This window comes from Spea bombifrons, chromosome 3 (assembly GCF_027358695.1).
Source record: "Spea bombifrons isolate aSpeBom1 chromosome 3, aSpeBom1.2.pri, whole genome shotgun sequence".
In the NCBI taxonomy this organism is placed as follows: Eukaryota; Metazoa; Chordata; class Amphibia; order Anura; family Pelobatidae; genus Spea; species Spea bombifrons.
Genome location: NC_071089.1, coordinates 78,460,597 through 78,475,106, shown reverse-complemented (window position 1 = coordinate 78,475,106; position 14,510 = coordinate 78,460,597). Strand labels below are relative to the sequence as shown.

The 14,510-nt window shown below is 37.6% G+C and overlaps 1 protein-coding gene across 1 annotated transcript in view; it reads left to right on the top strand.

Moving 5' to 3' along the window:
• MCPH1 (microcephalin 1) overlaps window positions 1-14,510 on the top strand; it is a 130,539-nt gene that overhangs the window by 40,536 nt on the left and 75,493 nt on the right. Inside the window, exons 11-12 of the mRNA XM_053458712.1 lie at window positions 902-1,064; window positions 12,237-12,314. Coding sequence (XP_053314687.1) covers window positions 902-1,064; window positions 12,237-12,314 — 241 coding nt within the window. The remainder of the gene's footprint in view (window positions 1-901; window positions 1,065-12,236; window positions 12,315-14,510) is intronic.

Here is a 14,510-nt window from a genome sequence, read left to right as displayed (position 1 = left end):
TTAATTGCCGAAATCAGTGTCCCGTGTGATTCAAGGGCACATCTGAACCAGCCCTGGAAGCATCATTAAAAACTACAAAAACGGCAGTTTTATTTGTTGTGAAAATGAGCAGAGCTTATATTTGCTTATTTCCTGTGAGCATGGCTGGTGCAAGGATTTTTGCCACCCTAGGCAAAACATAATGTTGCCGCCCCTGGCTCCACCCCCACAAACCCCTCCATTTTGTACATGGCTCCACCCCCACCCTTCCCCATAGTGGAACGTGGCTGCGCTTTCTGAATGACCGCAGCAGGTGGCTGCAGCCTGCACTGCCTGCGCGGCTGCCTGCCTCCCATCAAGTGACTGCGAGCCGCGACCGCGCTTCTAATGAATGACTGCGGCTGGTGGTTCGCGGCTGCCGGCGCGCCCTGTCTGTGAGAAATCCTTGTGCAGTTAGTATTTGAATGCGGAATTGGGGCATCAAATGGCAAGTCCTTTTTTATGTCTAGAGCTGCCATTTTCATGTGGTACTGGCAACATAAAAGTTCAAGTTTAAACATAAAAATAAACCATTACATGATACCTATAGCCTAACAGTACCCAAGTACCTCCAACAATTTCTAGGCCTGTCCTCCTATAATAATTTATGGACTCACTTGCAATTTCATATCCTCCTCAGTGAGACTTCTGTATAGTGTCTTGTTAAATCATAGGTTGTTGATTATGCTATTGTTTCTATATTGTTGCAATAAAAAATAAAACAAGGAGCTAAAACAAGTTGCCTTATACATGTGTGTGTCCAACTCCATCCATGGATGTTGCCATGTACTGTTAAAGCATATTCTTGTAATTGAAACCAAAGTTAATGTTCGAAAGATGAATTGCTTTACTTTTTGTAAGAATCCTCCATTGTATTTTCTAGGAAACAGAACACTGTGATCCAAGTGGTCAAAAAATTTGGAGGTTTCTTCTTTACCAACAATGTGTGTCGTACCACAACTCACGTCATTGCCGGAAGTCCACGTAGGACTTTAAATATACTCTTGGGCATTGCAAGAGGTTGTTGGATAGTTTCTTATGACTGGGTACGTATTTATATAATATATATATATTGTGCTCCCTAATAGCTGTTTTGACGTTTATATTTGCTGTTCTATGTATTTTAAGATTATTTTTTTTGCTTATTCATTCTTTGCAGGATATAGTTTGTCTAAAGCACTCTTACAATTTCCAATAATAATAATGCTATAAAGCATATATATTAATATAAATATACTAGCATTCAAATGTTTGGGATCGGCTGTTTTCATGGGGGGGGAATGTCTAGCTGCAAAAGGGTTTTAGCCTTTTAAACGTAAACTTGGATTAACGAACGCAACTGGTCGTTGGAACAAAGGAGTGCTGGTTGCTCCCTAAAGAGCATATGTACTCTTATGAAAGTATTCCATCAAAAACTAGCTGTTTCCAATAGTCACAACATCTACACTGTATTTCTCAAACATTTCATGTTATTTTAATGGACACAATCTGTTTTTCTGTCAAAAACAAGGAAATTTCTAAGTGACTCACCCCAAACATACATACATACATACATACATATATATGTATGTATGTTCCTGTTGTGGGACTAGCTTTTTGTTACAGATGAGTAATTTTGTTGCTTCTTGTGTGTCGGCACAGACTGCCTTGTGTCTTTTGTTATATAGATAAGATACAAAAAAATAGATTTTTCAATCTCAGCACAACAGCAGTGTCCATCAGCAGCCTCCTGTATGCATATCAATTAATATTACCATTACTTGCATGTTAATCCAAATATTTTAAAGTGGATCGTTCACTACTGAAATCCTACATTTTGTAATAAACATTTATAATGATGTTTATAGGTTGAAATAAGGAATATAGTGTATCTATATTAAAAACCCACCTAATGTATGTACCATGAGGAAAAGGTATCGTAAAGGGAAACTTTCTCAGAATCTGCATGAATATTCCTCACTGTCCTCCCTTATATCTGCTGCCGTGTTGTCATGTTGATTATTAATATTGGCATGTCATCCTTATGTGTTGTTCTGACAACCTTTGTTAGGGTGGCTGAGAATTGGGGTGGCAACATTAGGACAGGCGATCAAGTAATGGCTGACACTAATCTCAGGTTTCATGAGATTGGGTTTGATGTCATAGCAGGCTCTAAGCCCCTTCTGACACTGCTGACATCTCATAACAAATGGGAGGGGCCTAAGTCCCTCATGTATAGCACCTAGATCTCAAAACGGAGATCATTGATGATTATTACTATAGCAACCTACGGTAGTGCCTTCTGATTGGGTCATTGCATTAGTTACTTTGGCAATAAGATCAATTAAACAAAAAACCACTTCAGAATTGCTTTTAATAAATAACCCCATTATAGCATGTCTACTTTTTATCTAACATACACATTATGCTTCATGGATTTCACTGAAGCTCTGGCCCTTCACATCAGATCAATGCCTAGGAGAGGTTTGTAGGTGAATTTCCGTGGCATTGTTTCTTATTCATTGATTCTTTGCTGCCTTCTGGGAAAAACTAGAAGTGAAAATAGGCCCTGGCCAGCATCCCATTTATTGGATGCACATGAATCCACACTCATTATTGTAAGGTGGCACACAGCTTGGGTTGTAACAGGCTACAAGACAAGAAATAGGGGTGGAAAAACGTATTAAAATATACATGTTTCCCCTGTATGTTGCATGCATTACATTTGTGTAATTATTGACTATATGTCTCCTCTTGTCACGATCCATTTGTAATATGGATCTAAGATGCTAAAAACGACTTCCAGATCAATAGCACTGCTAAGCTATACCAAGTTTTGAGTGTTAGAGATGCCACAGACAACTGAACAAACAAAAAAAATGATTCCAATAATTCACAGATCATAGAAGTCATCCAGAAAGCTTTCGCTGCAGAGATAAGCTGTTCTCTGTTTGTTTAGATTACCAGATTCATACGATTTATATATCAGAGGGATACAACTGCTTTTTCATGTTTATTGTTGGAATATATCTAAATATTATTGCTTTTGTTGGCATTCCAGAATGCAAAAATATTCCTCCACACTGCATCTGCGCTACCTCTTCATGTCCGTTTCATGTAATACCCCTTTGGTTGGAATCTTTTCAGATCTCCCTGGACCATAGCTACATCTGGGAGCTACAGTTATACTGTTTGCTTTTTTTAATGCCATTTTCATGTACACCATTATTATTGTTATTTTTTAACTTTGCTCTGATCTGCTTCATTTAATGCCATGTTTAAAGTACAACCATCTGTTTGAGTCTGATCCATGTTTCCAAAGTGTACAAAAGTCAAACTTAAAAGCTACTCACAAAGTAGGGAGAAGGCAACGGGAACAACTGGTTGAAAAGCTTTTGACAAATTGTATACCGTTACTTCTTTGTCTTATTTTAGGTGAACCAGTTATTTCTCCAACCCTTTAGGCTTTATAGTAGGCCAATGTACTACTGTGCCAAATGGGGAGCTCTTGGGTTCAGTAATGCTGCCTGCTTAGAAAGCGTTTGATGTGTGTGCCCTAATTCCTGTGCCCAAGCAAAGCACAACTGACAGTGTTCCTTGTTTGTAAGAGAAACACCCTAAAATGAGGACATTGGTTCCCCTTATATTTAGAAATTTAGGAACAGACAGCGATCTTTGTTTTGTGTAAGGAAACCATTGAGATTTATTCAATAAAAGGGGAGTTTGCAGGAGAGTTGTAGTTTTAATGTCGCTATTTGGTTAGGGCCAACACTGGAAAGTTTCTCCAAGTATGTCTAATGTGGCCCAGTATAATGTTTAATTTAATATGTAAGGAAACTTTGAGGAAATCTCATTGATTTAGGTATTCCTAATAGAGGACCAACCAAGTTCTTCCAGAAGCAGAAGTTCACTAGGGTTGGGCCTTCATCATATATAGCAAAGTTATAGAGCAGAATCGCAGCTTGAAACTCTCCCTGCTATTTTTATTTGTTATTATGATAATCATTTTTGTTTAGTGCTATCTTATATAGCACCCAAGCTGTTGAACTACAACTACCATGTCATTCAGTTATAAAGTGCCATCCAAAAGCTGTTTGAGATTCATTGGGGTCCTAGGTCAATGACATCTGAAACTAACTGTAATTCTCTGGTGAGAAAGCACAAAAAAACATTTTGATTTTACATGCATGTGAATAGGCATGATTGGCAAACAAGCCAATGAGCCATCTGGCCTTTGTGATCTGAACAGACTAAACATAATATAAGGTAAAGTGACAAAAAGAAACATAGATATTGTCTTTCTCTAAAGACATACATTAATCAGCCCTTGGTCTCCTCTTAGATTCAGGTTAGTCATATGCCAATCACATGGTTAAATTTTAATGCATAAAAGTTGGGCAATGTCCCCCAACATCAAATAGCTATTTTCTAATGCATTATATAAATTACAAGGTATTGACTACAGAGCCTTTATCAAGTACAGGCATCACATTGTTGGAGTACCATATGATTTGTTTGCAGTCCCTTACATGAAGTCCATGCCTATGTGCTCTTCTGTGATCTATACATCATATTGAGCATATTAAAACAGCTAACACATTGTAGTCATATTTGAATGGTAACATTCAACAGCAAACTGGATAAACATGTTATTACAATGCAATGTTCTTTTTTTTTTTTAAGCAAAAACAATAGAGACTAATTGGGCTTGATAATAACCACTTAGTATCATTAATCTTCAATGTTTGCTTTTCCAAGGACAGCAGAGCTATTGCTTAGTTTAGTTGTGGTTGTGCCATATACAGTACTACCCTTCAGAAACTGTTTCACATTTATTTTTAGCTTAATTTTTTTTATAGCTAAACACAAATTGCTGACATTTATACTAATTAAACAAGACTAAGAATCTTGAGAAATCCGATATTACCATTGACTTGAAAGGTGGACTTTATCATCATAGCAACCAATTGTATGGGGTCATATACATAGCCCACTTCTTCTGCTACTTGCCATAGACGTTCAACTGGTAAAATACAGCCACACCTTTTCCATGTCTTGTTTACTGAGAATTCTAAGATTTAAACAGTCCAGGTGTATGCACAAAATATGAAAAGGTGGTAATAGAAGGGACTTCAGGGCAACCAGCTTTCAGATTGTGAGTCCTTTAGAATGTATTAATAGAACTGCAGGATTATGTATTTAGCGCAATTCTCCAAAGTACTAAATCTAAGGGCAATATAACACTATCAGGGCCGGATGGGAGGGGGTTTCCGTCTTGTTTTTGTTTTATTTCTTTTGATCACAATATGTTATGTCTAATTTTTGTATATAAATTTAGTGATGATGAAATCAGGGTCCTGTTGCTGAAATTCTGGGGTAGATCCAAACAAACTTCCTACATTGTGCAGTCAACTATATACAAATACAAATATATGTTTATATTACAAATATATGTGGAAGTTTTACTATAAAACTATATAAATAATATAATTTTACTACTTAAATCGGGTAATCCGGTGTAAAGAATGATATACCGTATTTGCCCGAATATAGGGCGCTAAACAAAACAATGTTTGGGCCGTTGATGACTTTCTTTCAGTAAGCATCCAGTTTGCTTAAAAGCATAACTTGTTTACTTTGCCTGTTTCTCACCTTCTGGGAGGGTTAATGTGCTGTCAACCTGAATTGTTGTTCATAGTGTTTCGCACAAACACAGGTGACCTTTCATTTCTGAACATTGTCTTAGGGAAAAGGGAAAAAAAAATCTCAACAGCGTGAAGGAAAGTGCACCTGTCATCACAGAACCTCAAGGTTTATACGTTGGATGGAAAACAATGAGGGTAAATGTTGGATCTAACCCTTGTCCCAAAAGCTCTTGTGACATTTTTCATTGGTTAAATAAAATATGGCACTTTTGCAGACAGATAGGGCTACATCAATTTTCCTTATTACAGCCTAACTAAAAAAAAAACAACTTTATTTTAATGTGTCATTTGTATTGGTATGTGGAAGTTACGTTGATTTGTACATGTAGGTATGGCTGTATCTAGACTCTTGGCTACCAACACAGCAAACAATAGGGAGTAATTCAGTCTCACAGATTCACATTTCCACTGGGACTAGGATTGCACAGACTTGTTTATCGTTATATTTGTAGGCTTTATAGCAGTCATTTTGTCAATTATTTGTCAGTCATTTTGTCATTTTTAATTATTTTGTCATGATGTTGAGGTGTTTAGTGATCTTGATTTAAATGTAATGCTACTACATAATCCTAGTGCCCTGCAAAACTATCTGCATTTGGCCAATGTGGACAGCCTTCCACTGTGTATTTAATTGAGGAAAGAATAGATCCAACATGTCATATTTTCTGTTTCTTTTTCATTTACACATCATACTTCAATAGCGTTTTGGTTTGGACACTTAGCAAGTTGATGTAATTTATTCCTTTAACTGTATAGCAGCTAGCAGCATTCTGTTTTTGTTTTATGGAAAGGCCCTTGCCGTGTTTTCTTTTTTGGAATGTTCTCCTAGACATCTGTAAACATACTAAGCGCTAACTTAGTGAAAGTCTTTTTAGTCAACGGAAAAAGAGGCATACCATTTAAGGGACAGTTTAATAAATAATACATAATAAAATGCTTACCCTATAAAGGAGATGCGGCTTCAGAGCTGTGGTCTGACAATGGAAGCAGCCAATAAGTGGTGCACATTCATTTGCATGGACACAAAAAAGGGACCACTCAGCTATCAAAGCATTAAAATGCGTATGATGGCTGGAGAGTCCTTTTTAAGAGAACCTTAAAAAGGTTGTTTGCATGACACACAAAAATGTTTTTGTTTTTTTTTATTTTTTTTTTAAATGCTCAATGTGACAAGGTAATCATTCGATGCCAGAAAATGACTCTTGACTATATAGGCTTGCAAATATTTCAAAGTTAGAAGCATTCAAACTATTTTTGTCTATGTTTGTGTTTCTACATCTGCCATCACCAGCCATAGCCTAAACATTTGCTATTATCCCTAGGTAAGTATTGCATTTCAATCTCCTTATTACAGCCAGTAGGAAGTTATAACATGCTACCTGTTTAGCAGACTGCATATTAAATAATGCTAGCTATTGTTTACAGGTATGCAACAATATTATCATAGATGTCTTTAGATGTGCCAGTAATCTTAGTTATAATAGAGACGATAACAGGTTATTTTATATCATTAGACAGGTTTGAGTCACAGAGCAAGTGTTGGTTGTCATCACACTTTGACCTTTCATGCAACCATCCCAAGAAGCCGGATCAATCCCTTTGTTTCCAATGTAGCCAACTGTGGTCCTTGAGGAACATTTGGCCCTCTTGCCAGGTTGCCGAAGACACTGCCTAGCTTACCTAGGGATTGAAGGGGGGGGGGTGTAGGCATGGCCAAACATCTATCACCTGCCAGGAGCAAGAGAAAACTGAGCTGGGTCAACAGGGCTTCATCTAGAGACTTTGGATGAAACCCAGATAGCTCCTAGGTATGATCGTCACTCACTTTTTTGATATTGGAGCACGCCCTTTGGTCTTCAAGTAAACCAACAAAAATGACTAAAGATAAATTAGAATGTGCCAGTTCTCCATTAAGCATTAATATATTTTTTTTTAAATAAATATATAAATTGAAATATATCAAAATTGTTGTAACCTGTGTTTCAAAAATGGCCCTGTTCATATATTTAAAATTAGGGTTTTCATTAGAGGCGTGTTCTATAAAAAGAAATAATAAAAAAAAATTGGCAAGTGATATGAAGCATGAACTGTTAAATATTTTAGTGCTGATAAAACTGTTAATCTTGGGTGTCAAGTTGTATTTTATGTGGTATAAATAAGGGCCAAAAATCTGCCACTACAGAATGTTTCATTATATGAAGTATTCATGTTATACTACGTGTATTATACATTATTTCCCCAGCCAGGGAAAACATAGAAATAATCCAATGGATTATCAAATAAAGCTTTGCTTTGTTTTCAGGGGGCTTGGTTTTTAATATATATATATTTTAATTTCAATTATAAAAACCATGTTTAGAAAATATGATTGTTTTGATAATTTGATTAGAAAAAGAGACAAGCTGTGAATAATGTTGACAGTGTCCAACGCTTATGGAATGACAGTCCCTAAAAGCAAAGGAGTCATCAACCTGTCACAACCTTGTTGAAAATCACCACCGGGTTAACCAACTGCGTTTGGGTGGATGCCATGAACATAGTGATTTGACATGATATATTTCTTGGACCTTGTTCCAAGTAAACTTTATCTAGATTGTATCTCTGAGTCCCGCTGCGACTCTTTTACTTTGAGTAAATACTTTTTCTGTTGGTTGTTACTCATGTTTAGTCCAGGAGTAAATCTGGAAATATGCAACCGCCAGTTTAACCAGTAGGTATAATAAAGCCTCCAAGGTATTTTGTTCTAGCTGTATAGGCATCTAGCAATTATTTTATCTATGGGCAAGCCGAAACCTCTAGCCTTTCTTTTGCCGGCATAAAAAAGCAATGTGCTTATATCAAGGAGTCCTTTTATGGCTCATAAGAAACTATTGACAATAAAATCTACTTTAGTGTCAGTTGTTCATCTGCAACTCATTATGGCCAAATCATTGAAAAGGGGGGAGTTAAGTGATTGGACAGCCCTGCTCTGAGGATCTGCCATTGAGGTTTATTTACTAAAGTTGGAGATGTCCAGAGAGTGGTGGATTCATGATGCATTATGAAGACCTTTCCCTTGCAAGTTTCTCTGGCAGGTCTGAGCTGCCTTGTATAATGCATAATTCATAAATCAATCAGGAAATCTTACTGATTTACGATCCATTATAATGGGTCTGTCAAGATCACTATGTTTTACCATCCATAATGTAAAGTGAAATTGGTGAGTTAAAACCACAATCAATTAATTTTTAGTGGGTAAACCCCTCTGCTATTGTATAACGTTCACGTTTATATACCGTATTTGCTCGATTATAAGACGACCCTGATTATAAGACGACCCCCCAAAATCTGAATATTAACTTAGGAAAAAAAGAAAAAGCCTGAATATAAGACGACCCCAAAGGAAAAAAGTTTTACCAGTAAATGTTAATTCATGTAAACTATTTTTTTTAATAAAAGCTATGATTGAGAAAAAGATTTTTTTTGTTTTTATTTCTTGTATTTTCCAACCTGTCCCCCAGTTACGCACATCTGCCCCCAGGCTTGCCACTCCAATATGGCACTGTGGCCCATGATATGCCTTTTAACCCTCTATATGCCACTGTGCCCCATGGTATGCCTTTTGACCCCCCCTATGTGCCACTCTGCCTCCAGAAATGCCTTATACCCCTATATCCCATTCTGGCATTTAGGGGGTTAAAATGCATATTATGGGGCAGAGTGGCATATAGGGAGGTATAAGGCATTTCAGGAGGCAGAGTGGCATTAAGGGAGTTAAAAGGCATTGTATAGAGCACTCTGCCTCCAGAAATGCCTTATACCCCTATATGCCACTCTGCCATTTAGGGGGTTAAAAGGCATATTATGGGGCAGAGTGGCATATAGGGAGGCATAAGGCATTTCAGGAGGCAGAGTGCTCTATTAAATGCCCCCTTAACGCCACTCCAGAAATGCCCTATGCCCCCATTTAACACACACACCCTATACCCCCATTTAACTAACTAACACACACACACACTCTCTCTCTCTCTCCCCCCCTCTCTCACCCCCCTTCCCCCACTCTCCCCCCTCTCTTACCGGTGCTTCCAGCCGGGGCAGCGGGTTGACGTCGCCTTCTGCTACAGCCGGAAGGAGGTGTGGCTAGCAGCGGGGGTTTGTATGCGTCCGTCGCGTATACTTTCCCCGGCTGTCAGAGATCAGAACTCTGATCTCTGACAGTCGGGGAAGGTCTATGCGACGGACGCAGACAACCCCCGCTGCTAGCCACACCTCCTTCCGGCTGCAGCGGACATTGTCTAGACGTCAACCCGCTGCCCCGGCAACACATCAGGAAGCACCGGTAAGTGTGTGTATGATGGGGGGGGTCGGGTGAGACAGGAGGATCCAGGTCCCCTGCAGCGGTGCGGGGGATCTGGATCTTAGTCTCCTAATCAGACCTCTATTTGAGGTCTGATTAGAAGACGACCCCGATTAGAAGACGAGGGGTATTTTTCAGAGCATTTGCTCTGAAAAAAACCTCGTCTTATAATCGAGCAAATACGGTATATATATTAAAAAAAGTCTTATGTAGCATTTCTTAATCCACTAAAACTATAATTTGTTTCTTAAATTAAAATAGAAATTATTTAATGTTGTCGTAGCCAGTTTGAAGGATCACTCATATATCAAAAAAAACTTCACAATGTTGTATTGCATAAATATTAACAAATGGTAATAAGCAATCTCTGCACTGTAACATCTGACGGTATTTGCTTTGAAGTTACGGAGATACTTTGCCAGCTTAAGAACTAATGTCAACACTGCAGCAGCATGGTATGCCGAGATCCACCTAATGATCCATTAGCTTAAACATTCTCAAGCCTCTTGGAACAAATGGTTTATTTATCTCTACTAACATTCTACAAGGAATATCTTGTGTGGGGGGGGTGTTAAGTTTTAAAGATTTCTTTTAAGATGCATAGCTTCTGTTCGTTCTTTTTTTATGCTCCTTTGCAGTGCTTCTAATTAAAATAATTATGAAGATGACATTAGCGCTGCCTTTCGTTTATTGGTTATTTTTATTTTATTCCATTTATGCTTATTTATATGCAGGTAATACTATATGATTTTGTTTTTACTCTAGATGTACTCATACTTTTCTGTCTAGAGCTTTAAAGCAGTGTTTTTGGTTGGTCTTTCAAAAGCAGATAATAGTTTTGCTTAAAGTAGTTGAATCCTTATATACAAGTCTTGTAACTTTGTATATGTGTGTCATATACAGCTACCAAATAAGTTGACATTTATTATTATGATTATTTGTTTTATATAGTGCCATCATATTCCACAGCACTGTACATCAATACAAGAGCTTTTACAGTGAAATACTGTACATTGACTTTCAAACAATATTTCCAAATAAGGGGTTGTGTCTGAAGCAATTCTGATCAGGTCTGATGCAATACTGATCAGGTCTGAGGCAATACTGATCAGCATGACAGAGGTTACAACTAAAAACAAGTGATGGTATTAGAGAAGGGGAGGGGGTGAGTGGGGTGTCATAAATAATGGGCCCGGAGGAGTAAAATGCAGAGGTGTAGAGGATATGCAACCAGGGAGTGACCGCCATTGTTTAATGTGAGACCCCCCACCCCATGGTGCACTACTGTGTTGTCCCCCCTTCCCCCCAGTCCCACCATTACAGACATTTACCCTGCCCAAACCTTGGAACTGATTTCGGACAGTAATAGTTAGTGGAGGTGCGGACCCCATTATATTGTTTATTCCTTTTAATGGCCCTGTTGTCTCTGGGAGGCAGATTAAGGGGGCGGTTTGTATCCCAATATCTTGTTTTATGTTAATGTGTGTTTTGTTGGATATATCCAGGCCTGTGTGTCTAAAATAAATCAGTCTTTGTTCTGGTTATACCCTACACTGAGTCTCGGCTAGTGACTGGGAAACCAGGGAAAGAGTGTGTTGTCCCAGGCTAAGGGAGCACAAGTCAGCGGAGGTAGTCGGTCGGACTATCAAGCTCCGTGACAAGAATTTTTGTGTAAGTTTTTTTTTAAAAAAACATTAGGTTAAACAATAGACAATTTTTACCAAGAGTGCCAATATTAGAAGGGGCATTGTACCAACACATAAATACATCCAACATATGAAGTATCATTTTATAATAATTCAACTGTAAAGTGTAATGAGCTTCTAGCCAAAGTCATGTTACCTGAACAATGCATTACTATACAAAATAGTTTTTCTCTGTATGTGACATAATAGCCTTAGATATGTTGTGAGGAGGGGTATATTCATACGTTTTTTCTCTTAGAGCTAACAGACTTTTTAAACTCAACCAGCTTCAAAAGCTATTACAAGGTATAATTTTATTTTGCAAATACGCGTTATAATATGATGAATAGAAAGACATGTGTTGATGCATAAATGCCGCAAATGAATAGAAAGACATATATTGTAATACATTAATACTATATATATATATATATATATATATATATATTAGAGTCCACCAGTCATGTAGTTTTCAAAGAATTATGGATATTAAACAGCTCTGTTTTATTTCAGGTTCTGTGGTCTTTGGAGCATGGAAACTGGATTCCTGAGGAACCCTATGAACTTTCTGATCAATTTCCAGGAGCTCCTGTAAGTTTATTTGTTACAGATACTATTTTTATAGCTAATTTATTTTTTTATCATATTCCTTACCACTGTACAGTGGGTACTTTACGCAGCTAGTCATGTTACTAATTAAATTTGGTTCGCACACGTGAAAAAAGTCTTCAACTGGCTTATACTCAATGTATCTTCTTACTCCACTTCATGGTAAATACCAGCCTGTACACGTCTAATGGCTCTATAGTTAAAGGGAAGTGGCCAATGGCCAATAAAAATGAAGGAAGCAGTAGGTGTGCTCGCTAGTGTCTGTGAGCTTGGGAAGTGAGAAGGAAGCGAGTGCTTTTACTTGAGATTAGGGGTTTGGCTGGCCTTGTGGATAGGGAGCCAACGGTTTCCCCTGGTTAGTCTGAATTCTTCAAGAAGGGCAGGCCCAAGGTGACCTTGGCATTGGCATCTTGTGCAGCAATGATACATATCCCCACAGTGGTGGCGCAAAAGGTCAATAGCAAGAAAGTAGCCACTGATTAAGTGTGCGTGTGTGTGTATGTGTGACAGTGTGGGTCTATAAATACAGAATTGATGGGGCTGCTGAAAAGTGGTGGCTGTACCAAAAGTGCTGGCTGTACCAAAAAGTGCCAGTCCCCCTTGCTTGAGATCCTACTTCTACAAATTAATGTTCTGAGAAACCTTCTGTGCTGTAGCATTTGTCTTTAAGCATGTTGCAAAGATTACTACATGATGTAAAAACCTTCATCTGTGGGTTCAGCATTTCTGTATTTGTCAGATTAATTAGGCAGTGTTTTATAAGTATCCTAATAATGTTACATTATGAACTAGCAAGTACTGACTGTATTTCAGACAATATAAAATATGTGCCCCATATCACTTTTTAAATGCACAGGTTATACATTGTTCGCATTTATAGATTCTGGTCGTTTAATTAAAGCCAAATTGTGTAAACCACAAAGCCTATATTGAAAAAACTAAACGGTACGACAGGGTTTATTCTACTAAACATTTTGTAATAAGAAAACAATTTTGGCTCCTTTTTGTTTTATTTTTCCAAACCGAAACGTAAGCCACATATTTTAAGGGGGAAAAAATATTATGCTGACAAAGTTTTATTTCAAGAAAGTACAATGTGTTATAAGAGGAGACGACTAAATTGTTAAACAGATTGCTTGTGATTCCCAACAGTTGATGATCCTCTTTGATTCTAAATAATTTGATGAATGTTGACAGTGCAATAGATATCAGCACTCATATGTATTGTTTATGCATATTACCTTGTATATAATTTGTCATATAATATTTGTAATGATTGCGTAAAATGACTAGCTTCATGTACTTTGATGGGGCTTCACTTATCCATAGAGTCAAATATATTGTACCATTGTCACACCAGCTCCATTGATAAAGTGAGTTTAAATAATATCACTGTACTTTTGCTTATTTTTTCTTATGGCATTACAGATAAATAGATTGGAGATGAAATGCCCTCTTATACAGGGCAAATGAAGGGATTAACTGTTACCAGGACTGGAACTTTTTAATGAGGAATTTACACTTTGGTAGTACATGGCCAATGCACCATAATGGCCAGATATGCGTAATAGGACACGCTTCTTGTTAGGAATGCCTTTTGGGCTGTCTCATAAGTAATAAACAGGGCTTTCTCGCCACCAGTCTTAAGAGGTTTGTTCTAACTTTTCGAGGGCCAATAAACAGTGTAAGGTGTAGACTAAGGTGACTTAAGATGTTAAGACCTAAAGACCTCTTATTCATATCTAAGAAATGCACTATTTATCTCACTTATATTAATCATTTAGGCAATCAGAGACACCTGCACCTACATATTTTATGCCAGGATACTGTCTAAGGTATACTATGTTAGTCAGCTTGAAGAGGAAAAGGTCCATTAATGTGTTCATGATGCATCCAGAGGAGAGGCTTAAGCTCAAATGTGGTGAGAAGTACAGTATCCCAATACCATTGCGGCGTGTGATAGTGTACATATAGGTGATAGATCAGTGGATTGTACTTTGTTTATGTTTAGTTTCTGGTTAGCTAGCTGTTTTTAAGATAAAACAGGACTGTTTTGGTCCAAGACAAAATCAAGTCTTTAATTGACGGTGATAACTTATATTGTGCCAACACAGAAACAGACATATAACCATGTTTGCATTTAGGGTTTCAGCGGTTTTGTCTTCAGATGTAAACTAA